Below are 20,542 nucleotides of genomic sequence, written 5' to 3'. Positions count from 1 at the left end.
TGTAAGGTTGTTGGGAAGATCATTAATGTAGATAAAAAACAAAACAGGACCATGGTTATCAAAGTCTATTTGCTGGTAATTTCAGTGAATATATCAAATACAAAACTTTTTTAACATTCCAGTGAAATATTTATACTAAAGAATATATAAATAATGTTAAATAGTATATATAAATATATTACTTCTTTGAGTGTGGTGATTCATGATTGTGGCTTTTCCGTTAAAATGTTTAGAGCCAAAGATACCGGTTTAGGTAATTTATAAGTGGTACCACTGAATAGTGCATAACCAGAAGTTACTGGAAATAAGGAAGAATGTTGGCCTTTATAAATGACTTTAATAAAGCGGTAAGAAAGAAATAATTTGATAATATCAAAAACTTTCCAAGATATACCATATAAAACAAGCTTATGGTGAAGACCAGCATGCCAAACATTGTCGAAAGCTTTAGATATGTCAAGAACAATAGCTCTAGTCTCTCCTCCTCTATTTAATGCACAATAAAATCTTTCAGTCACAGCAGTTAGCAAGTCAGACATACAGCGAGAGGATCGAAAACCGTATTGATTGTTGGAGAGTAAATTATTTAACTCAAGATGGGATGTGAGAAATTTGTTTATCAAAGACTTAAAGACCTTGCTAATAACAGATAGAAGATTGGACGATAAATGGAGGGGTCAGAATGTTCACCAGAGTTTTTGAAAATTGAAATGATGCCATTTTCCAGCAGGCAGGAAAACAAGACTCAGTCAAGCATTTAATAAATAGTTTAGACAGAGCAAAAAAGTTTTGGAGAACTACTTTGTAAGACTGTGACAGGGATGTTGTCTGGGCCACAAGTTGTAGAAGAGTTTAATCGAGATATGCCTTTAGCAACGGAAGCTGAAGTGATTTGAATGTCTAAGATTGGGTTAACCTGTTTAATTGGAATGGAAGGAAGAGAATAGCCATAAGATTTGAGAGTTGAATTGGAAGAAAAGTTCCTTGCAAATAGTTCTGCCTTATCCTTGGGAGAGGTAATAAGATCAGCCCCATGAATGAGAGATAAAATGCTAGACCTACCTTTGTTAACAACACTATTGAAAATTTTCCATAAGTCTCTAGAGCCTAACTTCTGAGATAAGATACGAGATAAGATAAGATACGAGATAAAGAGTCACAAAGTTATTTATCTGAGTGAGAGATTGAGAAATGCAGAAGTTTTTAAGAAGAAGGCTTTAGTACCAGCAGGGTCAGTGACATTAGAGCCAAGCCATTCAGTGTGATGAGCATTAAAGTCACCAATAACAACAATATTGGCAGATGGGTAAAGAGAGAGGGCATGGTAAAGAACCAAGAGAAACGTGGTAGAGTGAAAAGGTGCTAAGCAGAAGCACATAAAAGAATGGTAAAAGTGGTCGAACCTAATTTCACGACAAATAGGTGAATTGACACATATGCATACACCCTAGCCAAGCATGTGACTATTGGAGTCATTGTGAATCAAAGGATTGTATCCATCAACAATGAGATCAGAAGAAGGAATGGTAGAATTTAAATTAGTCTCACTAAGAGCACGCAAGTCTGTCAAATTTTGCAATAAGTAAGATTCAACTGATGGAAGGTTGCTTCACAGACCACGAATATTAGATATATTAAAACAGTTAGAAGGTGAGGATGGCTTTTAATATTTTGGGTTACTTTTGGCATGATTTAAGTTTAAAGGGAACTTGACTCATTCATAGATAGAACACGGCCTCCTAAGCAATGAGCTATGCAATTTTCTCAGTCCTTTTAATTAACCCTAAGTGGTAACATAGGGCTCTTTATGTTGCCTCAACAATACACACCAAAAGAATTACCAGGGACATTATCCATGCGCAACATGACACTGCTAATACTCGCATATTTTGCATTTGTTGATGGAATCAGCCTCTCTGAGAGCTATCACAGAGTTTGGGAAACCTTACTACCAACCGGCCTCAGAACCATTAAACTGTATTTTAGAGCTGTACTCTCATTAGGAGATAACAGAAAGAGTTGCATAACCACTATCAAAGAGGCACAAGCAAAAACCTATAAGAAGAATCAATGCCAGTCTAATAGATGAAAAAGGGGTTTGAGGCTGATTAGCAGAATTATTCTGCTTATCCCTAAAGTCTTTGCCTAGGAGGCCTCCTACAAGACAGTAGCTGGATGCAGTTAACATCTGCCTGAGATGAGTATTTTTATCATGACACCATCTTTAGCCTTTAAGTAACCAAGAGCCCCAAGGTAGGTAATTTTTAAGTCGAAGTTTGTTTTTCTAAGCCTTTGCCTTAAAAAGCACACTTTACAAGGCAGCAGGGCATGGAGCAGGTATTACTGGATTACATAATACCAGTAGCAGTGAAATCGTGATGAACCTATACCTGACCAGACCAGGAATAATCAAAAGGAGCTACTTCCTGCAAACAATACCTTAAAACATGAGGTATGATATTTTGGAAATGGATTAGGAAAAATATTACAAATCTAACAAAATAATAGAGATAGGTGGAGCGTAGGTTTTATAGTTGGAGTGCCTAGTTAGTTAATGAGCTGAAACTGCATCAAAACAGATTTAAACATTTAAATAAAATATTTAAACAGAACACATACAACAGAGGTTCAGACAGCACACAAACATACAGATAGCAACTTATGGATGCATTAACACTATGCCAGAGGTTTAGAAAGAATACAAACATACATATAAAGTAGATTACAGGTGATTTAAAACAGTAACCAAGGCATCTCTAACTATATAAAAGACACAATATATATATACAGTATCTGACAGAACGAGTGCAACCAAATAATGCTAATTTAGTTTCTTTATATAAAAGTGCTGCATTTTTTCAATTTAGAGAAATAACTATGTAACTGTTTAGAGACAAAGTTCTTCAAGTTTTATTCATCACAAAGTTCATTATTTGTACACGAAAATTAATAAATTAATCAAAAGTATTAAAAAAAGTTAATTTCCTTCTGGACAAAACAAGTGCAACTCGACAAAATGTTGACCAAGCTGTATTTCGCTATCAACATTTTGTGGCGAATCCTTTGTTGCCGATCACAGCCTTGCATCTTCGAGGCATAGATTCGATCAGGTGATCAATGAAACTTTGTGGAATCGCTGCCCAGGCCTTTTAAATTTGTTCAAACAGTTGATCCTTTTTACGAACACCTTCACGATTAATTCTGCGGTTGACGATCTCCCACAGGTTCTCGATAGGGTTGAGATCCGGAGATTGAGGCAACCAATCCATCACCAATAGGTGGTTGTCTTGAAACCACTGCTTGACTACTTTTGCAGTGTGTTTCGGATCGTTGTCTTGCTGAAAAACCCATTTTATTGGCATATTCCATTCAGCATGAGGTAACATAACATCTTTCAGGATATTTTTATACATGAAACGGTCTATTATTCCATCGTTTCGATGTATTGGACCTAGACCGTTAGCAGAAAAACACCCCCAGACCATTGCATTGCCTCCACCATGCTTCACGGTCTTATGGCAGTAACGTAAATTGAGGCGTTTTCCGGGCAGTCGTCGTACACGGCAAATGCTATTGCTCCCAATGTTGAACTTCGATTCATCACTGAACAGGACAGTTCCCCATTTCTGCACGTTCCAGTCAATATGAGATGTAGCAAACAGGAGTCTTTTCTTCTGGTTGTTTAGTGAAATCAGCAGTTTCTTTGCAGGGTGTCGAGAAAACAATCCGGCTTCAACAGCACGTCGTCTAATTGTTCGGTCCGATACAGGCAGCTCTAACTGCTTTTGTATCTCGACTGATGATATCCAGGGATCCTTCTTGACGGATCTGACAATCATAGAATCCTCTCTAGAAATGGTGGAACGTGGTCTTCCACTTTTGTTATCTTCTGCCAACTTCCCCGTAGAACGATATTTGCAACATAGTCTTGATACGGTCCATTTTTTTATGCAATATTTATCACAAATACTTTTTTGTGACATTCCACTTACGTAATCGCCAATAATTTTCTTTCTTAGTTCCAATCCAAGACTGTTAAGAGCCATTTTTGCACTTGAAGTCATAAAAATTATAAAAATAAATAATCACGCTTCTCAAGGCTTACCATGTTACATTTACCTTGTGATGATACAATAATGCTCTGTGGAACACAACGGCTTGGTTGGATGTGGACTGTATCGATGTAATGAAACACTTGTTGTATTTCACTTCTTGTATTGATGTTTTTCGATAAAACACTTTGATAAAACTCACTTCGATAAACTGTCTTGATAATACTGAATGATTTACTTCCATATACTGACTGAATTACATGTCGATTTACATGTCTCTTATATAGTAAAATGAACCTGTGTGAACCTGTTCTGGAAGATTCTAGATGCTTCTTTTCGATGGTTCTGGAAGCTTCTGAATATTTCTGGATGCTACTGGATGCTTCCAGATGCTTCTTCTGGAAACTTCTGGAAGCTTCTGCATGCTTCTGGAAACCTCTGGATACTTCCTTTAATTATTAAAAAACTTCCGTGACGTTGACATGGACCAGACTTAAGAAAATGAAATAAACCAAAAAAGTTGCACTTGTTTTGTCTGCTGCAAAATGTTACTTGTCAACGAAATTCTGCCTGTGTGCTGTCACCTGTCAGCTGATTGCTCATGTCATGGCATGCTATGACTCCAGACTCCTGAACTGTTTGCTGTGGTAGTATAGTTCGTTTCATTTTTAAGACATGTAAAATTAGAAACACTTTTTAGCATTGTTCGATGTTGGTTGCAAATGTTTTGTCCAATACTGTATATATAAATATAATATATAAATATATATATATATAAATATAATATATAACTATATAAATATATATATATATATATATATATATATATATATATATATATATATATATATATATATATATATATATACACACATCTTATACTGCTGATTTAGGTGAACAGTGTGATGTCATACTAAAATAGCTTGCTGCCGGGGGCTTCAGTACATACATCGACTGACGAATAGCCTGACTCGCAGCAGAGTGCTGCTATATCGATTGAGGGTTTGGCATGGGGCAGCAATCTTTTAATTCATTATAAAAAAGCCGTATTGATTTAGATAAGCAAAAAAGTGAGCAAGGGCTCACATAAATATGCTAAAGTATATATATATATATATATATATATATATATATATATATATATATATATATATATATATATATATATATATTTATATATATATATATGTATATTACTATAGGCATAACTGATTTTAAATAGTACTCAGAGTTCGAAATAAGCGCTGGACATCAGACATTGTCTGGTGCTTGACCGGTAAAAAATGACATACATGGGTCATTTTGTCCAACCCATATTATATGTGCATTTATTTTCTTATCATTTTAGTTGTTCCAAAATTATTAATAAATTCAGTATTGTAAATAAACTTTATTTTTTGAACTTTTTATTTTTTATACAAAACAAAAATTGAAGTTGAACACATGGATACGTTAATAAAATACGTCATTTTTTTGAGTTAATTACTTTTTTAAAAAGTGCCATTACATTTTTTTTTGCCAAAAATTTTTGCTATTAAAAGTGTTTATAAAATTAATCCTAAAAAAAGTTTGAAAAGATTTATAAAAAATAAGTATGTATATAAATGTAACTACGTATAATATTCTTTGATAATTTAAATAAAAATGATTTATTATAAACATTGTAATTAATTTGTTACTTTATTTAATAAAGTAATAAGTAAACTTAATAATTTATGTATTTGATATATTTACATAGTAATTTATGTATTTAATAATTTTGTATTTTTTTTTTATACATTTTTATTATATATTTAATTATGTATTTAATAATTTCATAATTTATGTATTTAATATATTTACATAACAATTTATGTATTTAACAATTTACAAAGGATTTCGCATAGTATAGTAATTAAAAAAAAATGCAATATAAATATATTTTTCTCTTCAAATTTTAGCTTTTTGAGATTTTTTTTTTTCTGTAAGATTTTTGTTAGATAACTTATCTTACAAATTTTCTTTTTATTTTCAGCGCAACCAAAATATAATAGAAACCAAACCAAACTATAATAGAAACACAACTTATAAACATAGAATAATACCAAATATTTCACAAAACACATTAAACTCCTAACTAAAAAAAAATTTAATCTTTGGTTTAAAATACTAGCCAGTTCCATCAACTATCACCTACTTATTAACCTAATCTACAAATCAACAGGTAAGCAGCTAAAAAAATTACTTCAAAAATTATGATTCAAAACTTGTGCTATTTTTAAAAACTAACTCAAAAATATACCAATAGATCAACAGCCAAATATAGCAAAGTTTCTTGTTCAACCTCTGAGAATAAATGGCATGATATAAAAAAAACCACTTGGCAAAGTAGAAATGCCTGATTAAATAATTTAAATCTGTATTTTTTAAAGTAGATTGCAAGACCAAGTTTACATTTCCAATTAACTCTAATCAGACGTGCAAGATTGAAAAAGTTGATCCTAATGTATTTACTAAAACAGTTGAAAAAAAAAAAACAATCGGCTCAAATGACATAAGCCCATACGTTCTCAAAGAATGTTCCATGGGATTAGCTTGACCCAATTCCTTTCAAATATTATCATCATTCGTAACAGGTATATTACCTGGCACTTGAAAGAAAGCCAATATGGCACCAGTATACAAAAAAAAAAAAGGAAATAAATGTGAACCATCTGAGTATAGACCAATCTCTTTAACAACCATAATATGTAAAATCATAGAGAAACTGTTAAAAAAACCCACGATGACCCACCTACTTCGAAACAACTTGATCACAAAACACCAGTACTTCTTTGTTAGATAAATTTCATGTGTTATTAATCTACTAAAAATGATAGACATTGCATTGAAGGCACACAATCATGGATTTTATGCAATTATAATATAGGGGAAGGTTGTGTATGCTTTTTGGCAGCCGAAATATTATATTTATATTTATTTTTGTAGATTATCATAATTTAATATTTCTTCTTAAAGAATATAAATGAATAGTTCATTAAAAAAAAATCTTTATACCAAAAATTGTGTTATTTTCAACACACCCAATCATCTCATCTTAGGAAACCAGTTTCCTAAGACAAGCTTTTTTTAATGGAACTTAAAAAACTCAAAATAGCAAAAAAATAATCACAAAAAAATTTTCTTTAAGGACTATACTTAAGTAAAAAGTAATTATCTCAATCATAAAAATAAAATAAAAATCTTTCCTATTTCTAAAAAAGTTAGCGATACTATTTTTTGAAAAAACTTTCACTCTTGAAATACCAAAATAAAGCTCCATGGAGACAAACTTTAAAAAAACGCAATTTTCTTAATAAAAAGCTGCATCTCTCTTGAGCGTCTAAAAATGTATCATCTTAAGCAACTTTACCAAATACTATCATAATTTAAATAGCATGATAACAGCTTATGTATTATCTCATATAACCCATGGAATTAGCAGTAGATAAGCATAAAATATTGAGGATGTAATAAACTTTTGATGATCTTGTTTTGTTCTGACGTAATTACAAAATATTGAATAATAAAAAATTATAACGAGAATTTTTTTAACAATAAAACAATCAAAAAATATTAACTATACAACCAAGAAATTAAAATAAATAACACTATCGAACTTGTATAAATATCCTTAACCAAAAAAGTTCGCAAAAAAAATCTGTATTCTACCCATAAAAGAGGTTATACCATCTTAGGAACCTCCTCATCTTATGCAACCTTCCCCCTATCTAGACTTTGTTAAATCATTCGACAAAGCCTGCCATGAAGCCTATGACTTTATATAGATTATGGCCTATGACTTTAATGGAAAACTACTAAACTGGATACAAATTTTTCTTTTAGAGAGAAAGTAAAGAATTTTGGTTGACAATTCTTACTCTCAAGAGCTAAAAGATCAAAGTGGTGTGCCTCAGGGATCCATTCTTAGTCCATTACTTTTTGAAGTATTTATAAACAACATGCCTGAGGTTCCCTCAAACTCTTTGCTTATGATAGCAAATTAATAATTATCACGAATATTGGAATCCAAAAATACTTAAACACTTGGAATATAGTAAGCCTGCATTGTCTCCAATAAACAAAGCTGACAAGAAGAATAATTTTTTGTATTGCGAACATGCACCATCACTAAAATAAATACAATATTTAAAGTAAGGCAAAAACTCTTTTGTTTTATTACTTCATAAATGAAACAATAAACTGAGTTTGTATTGTGTTGCAAATGATTTGAAATGATACAAACACTTTTACATTTTATGTAAAATATGATTACTTGGTAATGATTAAATATGATTACTCTGTAATTGTTTTTTGGCTATATAAGGGTGGTCTCTTAATTGGTCTATTTGTTGACAAGCTTTTTTAATAAAATCATACATAGGAAGAGTGACTGGAACCATATCATATTTTTGTTGGCTTTTTGCCACTGATTAAAGGTGATATCTTCCATGCTATGTCTATCAAAGTTTAAATATTTAATTTAATATCTATTAGCAAAAATCATTTAAAAGATTCTTTATTTATATTGATTGTTTATTACATAATCAACATTGCATTATGTTGACAAGTCAATTAACTCTTATAACTTGGTATAAGTTGTAATCTTATAACTTGGTATAAGTTGTAATCTAAATTTGAAAATGATAATCAAATAAGTCAAATTAATGAGGAAGGGTGGAATCGTGAATGTATTGAAAAAATATTATAAAATTTATAGTCATGATATTAAATATTAAGTAAATTAGACTAAAAGTCTTTCATTTCAGTTTTACCTAATAGGCTACTAATAAGTTTTATATGAAAACATTAAAAATTAAATTTCAGTTTTTATATGTGTATGTTTAGTGGTGTGTTTGGGCATAAAGACACTTCATAGATCAGACATAAAACCAGACACACCATGTAAGGAGAAGTGTTCAATTACAATTTTTTCTAAGTTCTGGGAAAAAATGTGAATGTTAAAAAGAAAATTATCGGGGAAGGGGGTGGGGACAGGAAAGAGCTAGGTCTATTTAAAAATTGAGTTTAATTCAGGCTTAATTAAAGACTTATTTCAAGTACTGATTATGAAATACTTTCATAATCAGTACTACAGTACTATAAATTCATACATACTTTGTATTACAACATATAATGCAAACTAAAGTACAACAATAACTTTATTTTTATTGTTTTTAATGTATTTTGGGTAATTTTCATTGTTCTGATTTTGTAACTTCTCCATGATTACCCACTTTTTTTTTCCTGAAATCACTGTAATAAAGTCATTAAATTAGAAGAAAAAAAAATCTTTTCAAACCAGTGTTAATCCTAGCTTACCGGTGGTTTGAAATGGAGGCACATTTTCCTAAGTTTTAGCCGCAGCCATTTTTAGAGGTCTATATTTTTTTACTAAATTGTATCTTACCAGTAAATTTCTAAAATTTTAGAAGCCTACCATATATAGAAACTAAAAAAATATTTCTTTTCACTTCTTAAACTGCAGGTTTTGTATATTGACTCATCAAAAATCAACTTTTTATACTTTTAAACAATTTTTTTGGTTTTTTAGGTAGCCATTATGGAAAAAATGTGATATTCAAGAATTCAATGTCAAAGTTTTATTAAAGTAAGTCTAGAGTTGTGTACAATAAAAAAAACTAGAAGGTTTTCTGAAATTTTGTTTCTAAAATATAGAGCTTCAAAGTACGAACAAATCATGTTTTTGCTACCAAAGTATTTCTTTTTGAAATCAGAAATTTCAAATGACCATATCTCATGAGCCACAAAAAATTTTATGCTGAAATTTTCAGGAATTGCTTATTTTATGGATTTTAACAAACCCACTAAGTTTCATCAAAATCGAAGGGGTCCATGTTGGACCTTGGTCCAGTTGGCATGGAATGACCCGTACTCTTGCTTGATTAACTTTTAAATATGCATGATTTTATACACGATCGAAATTATCAGGAGCTAGTTATATCATATATTTCAAATAATAATTCTCTTATTAGCCCAGTCTTAGACACTTTCTCAATATTGCAATAAACGTTAGGGCGAAACTCTTTTGATTCAGTTTTTACCCATTTTTGTCAAGTTGCTTAATTACTTAAATTCTAAATTTCATACTCCAAAGTTTAAATATTTAGTGCATCCAAATACCAACTTTTTTAAAGCAACTAATTTGGAAAACATTTTTGTAAATAGAGCAAATACAAACGTTATGTGGTTCTTTGGTAATTGACAAAATATTACATGGTCTTAAGTAAAAAAAAAAGTTAATGCAATAATAATACTTGGATGGTTTTTTAAAATCCCATAAACATCCTTAAAAGAGTTGATCAAATCTTTAACAAAGAATCTCACAAGCTTTAGCAAAGTCTGATTTGGTGATGCTTATATCATCACTTAGGTAAAATTTTGTGCCAACCTAACAGCTCTAAGATTTGCAATCTAACTCTGATCTAACTTGATAATGTTTTCAAAATGGCTGTATTTTGTTCTGGAGATCCTATTAAAGCATTTTTTAATATTTTCATTAACTTATACTTGAGTTGAGGACAAGAAAAAGCAAGAAAAGAAAATCTCCTATTACCATTAAAGATAAATTAAATTAATTAACATAAGACTTGATTATGATTAAACATAAGACTTGATTAAACATAAGACTTGATTAATAGTAGGGTTAAAATTAAAAAAAAAGCCATAAATTTCGAAACACAACGGGAAAATGTCAAGCAATTATCATCTATGTTAGAGATACTTTTGTTATGTGTTTACATAAATCAATTAGCAAAATTTGCACATCTAATAATAAGCTCTAAGTATGCGAAAAAGAGCAAAAAAATTACTTCTACAAGCTAACCTTCTCCCCCACCCCATTTTAGACGTTTACAACAAGAAGTTTTAAAGTATCATGAATAAGGATAGTTTTTAAGGTTTTCCACTTAATGAAAATATAGTTTTTAATTACATTTTTTAATTGCATTTTTTAACTACAGCTATAAAGTACTAAGTATTAGTCCAATGCATTTTTTGATAAATAAAACTGATGATTAACCTTTTTTTGTTTTTGTTTTCTGTCTGTCCCTATTGACCCCACATGTGGGGTAAATGAAGACACCAATTGTTTCAGATGTTTGTTTCTATGTGTGTGTGTGTGTGTGTGTGTGTGTGTGTGTGTGTGTGTGTGTGTGTGTGTGTGTGTGTGTGTGTGTGTGTGTGTGTGTGTGTGTGTGTACCTAGAGTGCACTTGTAACATTCAACACTAACCAGGATGCACAATATGTACACAATTGAATAAAACCTTCACTGACATGTTAAACAATACAATATTACAAAAGTTATTAAAAGGCGAAGTTCTGAACATCAAAATTATAGATTTTCAGAATAGTATGACCATATAAAACATTATTGTGGCACAGTGACACAGAGGCAAGATACACACATGAACAAATTACCACATAAGGAACACAAGTTAACAATAAAAAGACATACAAATTAAATTGTAAAAGTACAAAATGAGCACTGCTTATTTAATACATTAGTATTTGCAATATAACTAAAATAAAATTTAAGTGCTTTATATTTTTTTTTTTTTGATTAAAGGTGATATCTTCCATACTATGTCTATCAAACAAAGCAGTAAGATACTCTTTTAGTGTGTTGGCACTTGTATATATAGTGTACTATAAACAAAACAATTATATTTTAGTTTTCCGTCAAGCGCAACCCTCAACCAGATCTTCATGTTTAGCCCATTCCATTATTTAATTTTGGTATGAGTTTTCTTTTTATACAAACCAACTAGATTTGTGTTTACAAAGTTATATTGGGAGAGTGCGAACATCAATTTTTTAAAAAGAAAATTATTTTTATAATCTTCCTTTAAAACCCTTTAGCAAAAAGAAGAAATTTATATTTTTAATTAATTCTAAAAAAAAGTTGGTATGGGTGCCACTGTCTGAGATATTAACAAGATATAAATTGTAACTACTCCCCAGAGTCTGTATTGAATTTCAAAATATCTCTATGCTCTAGAGTTGGTTGATTTAAATATCCTATTATTTGAGAATAGCTGAACAGTGCTTTTTTCTTTACTTGAGGAAAAACAAAGTGAAACTCATCCCCGCATTTTCAGGATGAGGAAATGATCCAAGACATTCTTCTGAGTACATAAGTTGATCAACTTGACCATGACTCAATTTCCGCTTCAGTTATTTTTCTAACATTAACTAAAAAAGATTGTAGTAAAAAGACCATATAAAAAACAAGTATAGAAATGATCAGTGTGGAACAGACTTACCATGATCCACAGCTAGTTCAAATAAATTCTTCTGCTCTGTATAACAAATGAAAATCTTGAGGATATGTAAAACTTTAACAAATTAATTTTGTCCGAATCCAATGTTAAATAAAATAATCCTTGTCCAATTCAAATCCTTTGTTTAATCAAATAGATATAGTGAACCAATTAGTTAAACTTAATGAAAATAAAAAGACAATTCACCCAATTGTCCTTAACAATTGTACTGAAAGCCTTAGCTAGCGATTGTGCATTATTTTCAATTGTTCACTTAAAGAGGAAACAGGAAATTTGGCAAGAAGCAAACATTACATATTTGAAAAAAAGAAAAAGGTTCTTGAAGATTGACAACTACAGAACAATCTCTATAACCTTTATTATTTGCAAGTTAATCAAAAGCATTATCAGATATATAATACAGATGCATCTTTTTGACAATAATTTAATAACCAAAAGCCAACATAGCTTCATTAAAGCAAAATGTTGTGTTACATATCTTCTAGAAACTTTAGAACTGCTAGCTGATATAAAAAAGAGGTATCTGTGCTGATGTCAGCTGTTTTAGATTTTGCAAAAAAACATTTGACTCAGTTGCACACCAAATATTATTCCTTAAACCTTATTAGATCATGCAATACATTTTTGAATTTGAAACAGAAAACAAAGAGTAGTTTTAGGGGAATGTATCAGAATAGGAAACTGTAAAAAGTGGAGTACAACCATAATCAGTACTTGGTTGTTTACTTTTTGTTACTTTTATTAATAACTTAATGCAGGACTTAAATAACAAAGAAAAATTATATGCAGGTAATACAAAAGTGATACCAGAGATAAATACAAATTTGCATAAAAATTCACTTTGAAATAACTTTGATTATCTCTTTAAATGGGCAACTAAATAACTAACAAATTTTAATATAAATGCAAGATAATGGACATACCCATGATAATCTAAACAATTACACAATTAAACATTATACACAATTAAACATTATACTGCAGAATTAGAAACCACTGAAAAAAACAAACAAAAAGAGACTGGAAAAGAGACCTACAAAATGTATTAACTACGAATAACAGTTAGAAAAGATGAAATTTCTAAAATTAGTGGATAGAACAGTACAAGGTGATCTGATTGAAATGTTTAGATAACAAAAAAGTATAGATAAAATAAACTGGCATAAAAGCCTGAAAAAAAATTGTAGAAAAAAGAGGGCACAATTAGAAATTAAGAAGACAAATAGTAACTCACTTTCTAGAATTAATTTCTTCACAAACCATATAGCAGGAGCCTGGAATATACTTAATCAAGATGTTGTTCGAGATCAGTTTTATTTATTATTCGCTCGAGATCAGTTTTATTTATTATTAGAATTCGAGATCAGTTAACAGCTAGTCATCTACTGTTGTTAGACTCTTTTTTCTTGGTAAAACAGCATTTTATTATATATATACTACCTTGAAGTTTTACAAGATATTATGAAATTAGTTATAATTGATTTAAAAGTTTTCATTTTCCATTATTTGTTCGATACTTATAAAACAAATTTCTCACTAATTTGTATTTCTCCAATTCTTGAATCTATGGGGTCTGTTGTGAAATTTTCAACACAAACGTATGAGAATTGTTCAACAATTGCTTACCGAGTTCTACTAAACCATTACATGTTTGATATACTTAAATTTACTTTTTTTAATATTATTACTTTGATATAATTTCAAATTACAGCAAAATGATAAAATTTGTCAGGAGTTGATATTTCTGCTAGGAAAAAATTTTTGATACTATTTTTTAATATTATAAATTTATACATATATTTACTACTTATTAAACATTGGCATAAACATATATATATATGGATATATATGGGTAAAACATATATATGGATAAATATATACTGTTTATATCCATATGCATATTATATGCCAATTATGTTTGCTATTTATTTATATGCTGACATACAATATCCTTACATATTTATAGAAAACTATTAGAGGAGAATTGCTGAAATTGGAACACTTAAGGAATAAATATTTTTAACAAGATATGGTTTAACTATGAAAACATTTATGATTTGATAAATGCAAACAACCCTACTATTCTTTAAATCATAGTTTAATATATAAACTAAACTGTTATTGGAAATAAATTTGGTTTTTAAGACACCATTTTGTTTTAATCAAGGCAAACAGTTTCTAAAATTGGAACACTTTGATTCTTTAACTGGAACATAATGCTTCTTTTAAAAAAATACCCATAGGAATACCCAGTAAAATCAATAAAAATAAATTTAAAGTTATTTCCATCATTTTGGATTTGATGGAACAGATGATCAGATGGATGTGTGATATGACTCTAACAGGACAAGAAAAAAAGTCATGACTTTAGAAATATATTAGAATAGTGATTGTATTGAACAAGGTTCAAATATTAACCCCTGTTGCTTACTAAGTGGGCCTTAATCTCTATTAAGGCTGCACAACCAACTAAGGAAGGAAAACACATCTAATGTGGAAACTTAAGTTTCAATAAACTTATGATAATTTATAACAATTATGATAACTTATAGTATGATAATTGATCTGCAAGGGCATCAGTACATACATCAATTGAGGGTTTGGGTTTGGGCAGGTACAGTTTAGATCAGAATTTAAATACAATTTTTTTTTTCAAACTATTGCAGATTTTGAAATAAATTTTTTTAATTTAACAATCTCTGGGATTCTGTTAGAGATTTAATTATATTTGATACATAATAACATGTTATTAAATTTTTATTATATATGTTATTAAACAATATGTTATTAAACAATTATAAATAATAAATAATGTAAGAGAAATAAAAAAAATAATGAGCAAATTCTCACAAACTAAAAAAAAAGAAATATAAAACATACATTTTCTTTAGTTCATTTGAAAATTGGTTGCCATTGACAGCTGAGATTTTTTCAACATCTGCTTTTAAATTGAAAAGATCGTTTAACAATGATTTTAAATTTGAAGCATAATCATTACTTTTTGTAATTTCTGTTTGAGCATTAAGCCATTCATCCTGCAGAACATCTGTACCATAGAGTTGGATATCAGTTTCCAGACTCTCATTAAAAAAGTGAATTCCTGTTTCATTTTGAATGATCAACTTAGTTAGTTCATTTTTTAACTCATCAATGGTTTCCATTCTGCATTTTAATACCTTAATTAGTGCATTTTTTCCTTCTAATAGTCTATCATAGTTGTTTGATTGCTTTGTACAATAGTAGACACAATGAGACCATTTTAACAACAGCTCATGGTATTTCTGTATTTCTTCATAATATCCAAGAAGTTCTTTTACTCTATCAGGCATGTCTTTGTTTATTTTGTAGGTTGCATCGATACTATCTCGAAATACAAAAACAACTTCTGTGCATTGCACATAATTTTCTAAACATCGCTGATCACTTAAAAAATCAGATCCTAACTTGACAAGGCATTGGTCATAAGTTTCTATACCAAACTCTTGTTTAATGAATAATTTCAAGTTCTGAACAGTATCACCTGGTTTGCATATGTATGAAGTTTCCTGACATGTCATAATGTCAAACAAATGGATCTTGTTAATACTTAAGATATCTTTAATCATGCTAAAGCATTCTGTTGTTTCTCTTTTATGAGCATCATGACACAAAACAAGTTGAAGCCTAAAGCATATAAATATAAAAAAAAATACTACACTTTTTTTGCTATATATTTCTATATATTCCTATTTTTTTGCTATATATTGCTATATATATATACTTTTAATATCATAATATTGTTTCCCTTCTATACTTTTATATGATTGCTATATTCTACTTGATTTCGATTTTCTATATATTTATATAATTGCTCTTTGGATCTCAATTACTAATAAAATAATAAAATTATTAATTCTAAAACTATATCCAGATGTCAGCTTTGAATAAAAAAAGGTATTTTTTTAAAATCAAGTTAGGTATTATTTTGCCATTACTATTGAGATTATTAATTTTGAAAATATTGCTTTATTTAAGTAGCACATGCAAACTAAAGATTACAAAATTTAACGAAGAAACAAAACATGTTATGACAAATATGTTATGTCATAATAAAACCAAGTAATAACATACAAAAATTAAGCATATAAAAAAAAAATACAAAAGGAAAATGAAAAAAATGTTTCCAATGAAGAATCAAATTAAATGAGGCAAGTTGTTGTCAAAACAGCCTCATCAAGCTTTGAGGGCGCTTTTTGTATAAGTTATATATATTTATATATCTTATATACATTTACAGTATATTATATATGGTATATCTTATATACATTTACATATACAGCTTACATACAAGCTTACATTTAATGGCTAGAGATAATGCATCTAAAATGGTAGCTGGAATAAGATAGGCAATTTACGATAGTTTGCCAAAACTTTTACACATTTTGCAGCTAGTGTTGAATGAAACTGAATTTGCCAAGATATGTATCAAAAATATATCAATAATTTATAAAAACTTTTTTTAAACATTTTCTGTCTATTTTTGAAAACTATCGAAAAAATCAAACTCAGTATAAAGTGCCAGAAAATAGATTTAAAAAAGATATTGTAAGGAAATGGATTTGTTAGTTTTTTATGTTTAAAAGCATTTTTGAACAAAAGCATACTTTGATCTTATATTGTTTTAATACTTGTAACTAATCTTTATTCTCCCAGAAAGAAAAAGGTTGGCTCCCAAAACAGGATGAAATGCTAATGTTTTTATTTTACAGTTTATGTATTCACAATTTTAAATAATAAACATTCTTTACTAAATCTATAAAATTTGACTTGGTATGGTTATTAATCAGTAATCCAATCAGTATTGGTATCATATATATATATATATATATATATATATATATATATATATATATATATATATATATATATATATATATATATATATAGGGCATTTCCAAAAAACGCATGAAAACTCATATCAATCAATCAATATATTCTGAATTACATGATTTTACAATTCAAGGATGTTTACAAATGTATAATTACTAATGATGCGTAAACACCTAATAATAATGAATAATAACATAAGAATAAAATAATAGCAACTCTAAAAATCATAATGTTAACAATAATAATAACATTAATAATAACTACAATAATAAAAATGGTATTAATAACAATCAAAATAATGGTATTAATAAAAATAATGGTATTAATAAAAAATAATGATATTAATAAAAATGGTAATAATAATAATAACAATGGTATATTTAAATATGTCTATACTTATCTACATATGCATATACATAAATATACATACACATTCACACACATATTAACACAAAACACACATACATACACATATACACACATTTGTACACATACATATACCCACACACGCATACATATACCCACACACGCATACGCACATGTACATTCAATCATTGTACAAGGATGACAAAAAAGCTGTACATAAATGTAAAGATTCTTGAAAAAAAAAAGAAAAAGATAAAATAAATAAAATATACAAGAGAGAGAATTTTTAATAAGACTATTAACAGTGATATATTGCTTTTATTGATGTTATTACTCTAGTAGCTATCCAAATAGTGTTTTTTTAATTCATTGAGAAAATTATATCAAAAAATTGAGTTTTCAGTTTTAAAAGAATGAGGGAGATTGTTCCAAAGTTATAAGTGCTTTATAAAAGTAATAACACTATAATAGTGTTATTACTTTTATAATGCAGTTAGCTACTAGAGTGTTATTACTTTCGTAGTCGTAAGTTTATTTTTAAAACTTTTTCGCTAACAAATTTAAGTTGATTCACCCCTTAAAAAACAAATTACACGGTTTTGCATAAACTAAAAGACCAGCTATTTTTACATATTTTGAAAATCACGATCGCTTAATTCAACCCTTGCCATATATGTTTTGTCTGTTATTTTCATAAAAATAAAACTGGCTAAAAAATTAAATGAGATTAAATCTCCAATTTAATCTCATTTAATTCTGATCTATATAAATATTTAGTAAACAGTAAAAAAAAAAGTTATACATTAGTAATAAAGTTTGAAGCGGAATCAAGCACGTAACAGAAGCGGAATCACCCACATAACAGAAAAACACAAATTTTAGTTACTAGATAAATAAACTTTGATTCATTGGAAAATATGTTTCAGCAGCAGGGATGTGGAGTCCCAAAAAGGACTCCGGATTTAAAAGTCATAAAAAGGTTTTAGTTTTTAGGTAAGAGGAACAATCACTTTTTGGAACCCGGAGTTCATAAGTATAATGGCGGCAAGGACTCCAGGACTCCAGGACCCTGCACTTAAAAACAATAAGTTCCAAGTCATTAAATCTCATGAATTTTTTTCTTATGGCACATCATAAGTCAACAAACATGTTTAGAGCTTCTGGACACTACAGACCTAAAAAAAATAGAGATTTAAAGCCGTAGTCCTTTGGGACTCTGCATCCCTGTGCAACAGTATACCTTTTTTTTGAAATAATATTTTAAACAAAAAAAAAGTTACAGAAATGCACTATGTATCATAGAGTAACAGCAACTGTTTAAATGCAGTTTATATATATATAAACCTATAGGCATGAAACTTTATCACAATGTTATATCTTTTCATATAATCTAACACTATATATATGATTATTGATTTATTAAATTAATAATTGATATTTTATTGATCATTATTAAACAAACAAGAGGCTGTGTATCTAAACTTGATATAAACAGCAATATATATATATATATATATATATATATATATATATATATATATATATATATATATATATATATATATATATATATATATACATACATATATATATATATATATATATATATATATATATATGTATACATATATATGTATATATGTATATGGATATATATATATATATATATATATATATATATATATATATATATATGTATATGTATATATGTATATGTATATATATATATATATATATATATATATATATATATATAAAAATATATATTTATATATATATATGGGGTGCCTTAAACCTCCTATATGGGAGGCCATTGTTTCTTCCACTTGATATATATATCAGCCTTCTTAGCCTTTAGCTTTTTTGACATTTGTGCAAACATATAGTGACAAACATGCGTTTTATACATTTATCTTTGACATATAATCCTCAGGGTGGGAACTTTTGCAATATCTGACAAAATGAGTACAGCACCATTGTCTTCGCCAGTGTTGCTGTTTGTAGAATCAGAACAGATGCCTATTACCTAACCTTTACAATCATAATATTCTAATAAGTTGTAAACTTGTTGTACCTGATCAACTTCCTTTAAAGATGGACTTTGAACTATACCTAACAGGTGGTCTTCCTTTCTATCATTGTCTGGATTATGATACACTAATGGCAATTCTTTCACAGGTTTAGACAATATTCAATTCTGTGATCATTTGATCTACAGGCTTACTGTCAGAATGACCTACCCAGTTTGTTATATATGTTAATGATCTGCCTAATAACATAAACAATGATTGTAAAATGTATGCTGATGAAATAAATATACTTGTCATAATTGAAAACAAAAAAGACTGAACAACTCTAGAGTTAATTAAATCACAAAATAGACAAAAATATGTCAAATGCAACTTTAGAAAAGCAAGCGTAAAAAAATTCATACTCTAGGAAATTCTAATTTACCAAAACTTGATTACTATATAAATGACCTTAACATTAGAAAATTAAGCTAGGTTAGCATCAACTAAACAAGATTTAGTCATCTAATATGGACATTTGATCTTAAATTGCACAACCAAGTTACAAAAGCATCATATAAAAAATACTTCAAAAATATCACATAAAACTCTGTAACCCTAATTACTCTAGTCAATATTGTGCTTTTAAATGCTCATCACTAGAAAATAGACACAAACAGGGAGATCTAATTATAAAACTTCATAAAATTTTTTATTTGCCTTTCATACTCATCAACATTAAGTTTTTTGAGCCATAGCAATTCACTAAATTACCACAAAGCTAGTTTAATTGAATAATCAACTTAAAACAATGCAGAAATGTTATTATGTAATGTTATAGAATGTTTACACTAGTGAATCCAAATCCGGATTTCGGAATTTTGGAATTCCGAAATTCTGTCATATTTTGAATTTTTAAAAAT

The 20,542-nt window shown here is 28.7% G+C and overlaps 1 protein-coding gene across 2 annotated transcripts in view; it reads right to left on the bottom strand.

Annotated features, from left to right (window-relative positions):
- Positions 1-20,542, bottom strand: part of LOC100207607 (inhibitor of nuclear factor kappa-B kinase subunit beta) — a 93,774-nt gene that overhangs the window by 34,216 nt on the left and 39,016 nt on the right. For both annotated transcript variants that reach the window (XM_065805078.1, XM_065805077.1), the window contains exon 6: positions 15,256-16,038. In XM_065805078.1, coding sequence (XP_065661150.1) covers positions 15,256-16,038 — 783 coding nt within the window. The remainder of the gene's footprint in view (positions 1-15,255; positions 16,039-20,542) is intronic.

The sequence above is a fragment of the Hydra vulgaris genome, chromosome 09 (genome assembly GCF_038396675.1).
Source record: "Hydra vulgaris chromosome 09, alternate assembly HydraT2T_AEP".
NCBI classification, from domain to species: Eukaryota; Metazoa; Cnidaria; class Hydrozoa; order Anthoathecata; family Hydridae; genus Hydra; species Hydra vulgaris.
This window is presented reverse-complemented; position numbering and strand designations above follow the sequence as displayed.